At 40.5% G+C, this 1,619-nt stretch overlaps 1 protein-coding gene across 1 annotated transcript in view; it reads right to left on the bottom strand.

The window, feature by feature from the left end:
• Nucleotides 1-1,619, bottom strand: part of ZDHHC6 (zinc finger DHHC-type palmitoyltransferase 6) — a 19,569-nt gene that overhangs the window by 8,748 nt on the left and 9,202 nt on the right. The window contains exon 2 of the mRNA XM_035898970.1: nt 547-638. Within this exon, the coding sequence (XP_035754863.1) occupies nt 547-638 (92 nt within the window). The remainder of the gene's footprint in view (nt 1-546; nt 639-1,619) is intronic.

Raw genomic sequence — 1,619 nt, 5'->3', positions numbered from 1 at the left:
CAAAAAAACACCCCCCCCCCCAAGACGCAACAAAACCCCCCCACCCAAAAAAACACCAACAAAAAAACCCCCAAAAAACCCACTCCGAACCTTTAGTGAACAATAAAGAACAGTTCAAAATTTCCACTCAAATCAACATTTAACTCTCATTTGGAAAGATGATAGGATAGGCTTTTCTACACTCTGAGCAGGTGAATGTTTGAACTTGCAAAGGACTGAAAGATTTTTAGGTATTTACACAAGCTCACATCCCTGAAACAGTGCTGCAATGTTGTGCTACTACTGTCAGGAAGTTCTTAAGAGGAACTGACTCCAAGCTAAAAAGAAAATGTTAGAGACAGATTTATTTATTAATCTAAAACTCAGTAAAACCATATAGAAATCATACAGCTAGAAAGTGGAAATACTTGAAACGGTTAGTGTTCTTATGGAAGGCTTTTAAAAATGCACAATACAAGACTTGAAAGAATAAATTATATTAATAGTGTATCATTAGGTTCGAAGAAGCTTTAATGTGGATATGAAAATTTTAAAGAAAGACAGTACCTGTTGCACTTTCGACAGTGGTGTGAACGTGGTGCCTTATAAGACTGACACACTTTACAGTATTGGAGATACATGCAATCCTGAGATTTTTCCTTTAAAGAGAAGAATAGGTGTGTTAGGCGTATACATAATTCTACTGGCAGTACATATCTTGGCACTTTCCTAACCCAAGCATCTTTGATCTTTCTTCTGACAGGGTGTGTTGCATAACCCAACCCTATTTAATGGTAGGTGGTAAGGAGAGAAAAAACCAAAATTAAATACTCTCTTGGCTATCAACACAGCCATCTCCCACTGCTGAAAGTGCAGGCTGCTAAAAGAAATAAACAGTTCTTCCGCCAGGAAGAATGACTGTACAATGGGGGTTTCATAGTGAAGTTCTGAGAGTAAAAAACAAATTGAGGCCTTCAGAAAAGCTTCTGCACCTTGTCTCACCATAAGCCAATCTAGGCTTACTACTAAGATACAGTAGTGGTAAGCACTGATGTTCAACTAGCTCTTGTTTGCCACCCTCTCTCTCTTACAGACACACGGGTGCCAACTACAGCAAGATAAGAGACAGACAGACTTGTAGATAGCAAGTCGCAAGAACATGGGCAAAATCTTTTGTTCACAAAGCGGAATAGCCAGTTCTGCTGCTAGGACTACCTCAGGATCCTCTTCTCACCAGACTCTGCCCTGAGAAAATTCCACAAGTAGAAACGTGATTATTACTAATCTTTATATCCTGCCACTGGAACACAAACGCTGGCCACCTGTCTTGAGATACTGAACCTGTACCATCCTGGTCCTGGACTAACTACTCTTCCAGGAGACTACTGAAGGAAAGGAAATGCAAATTTCTGCCTTGGCTTATAATACTGCATTGAACATAGTGTAAAAAAATGTAATTTTCTGCCTCACGTAGAAAAAAAAAAATCAAGTTTGCTAAAGGAAGTTCCTTTATTAATCTAAATAAGAATCCCCATTACGAGGAACAAAGCCTTCAACGCAACGGTGTCGGCACGGGGGTGCCGGTAACCTTGGCGTTCCCGCTCCCGGCCGACAGTACTCGTTTTGCTTTGGGAAGCGGC

The sequence above is a fragment of the Egretta garzetta genome, unplaced genomic scaffold (genome assembly GCF_000687185.1).
Source record: "Egretta garzetta isolate BGI_Z169 unplaced genomic scaffold, ASM68718v1 scaffold8, whole genome shotgun sequence".
In the NCBI taxonomy this organism is placed as follows: domain Eukaryota; kingdom Metazoa; phylum Chordata; class Aves; order Pelecaniformes; family Ardeidae; genus Egretta; species Egretta garzetta.
Note: the sequence above shows the minus strand (reverse complement) of the source record. Positions and strands in the feature narration are given on the sequence as shown.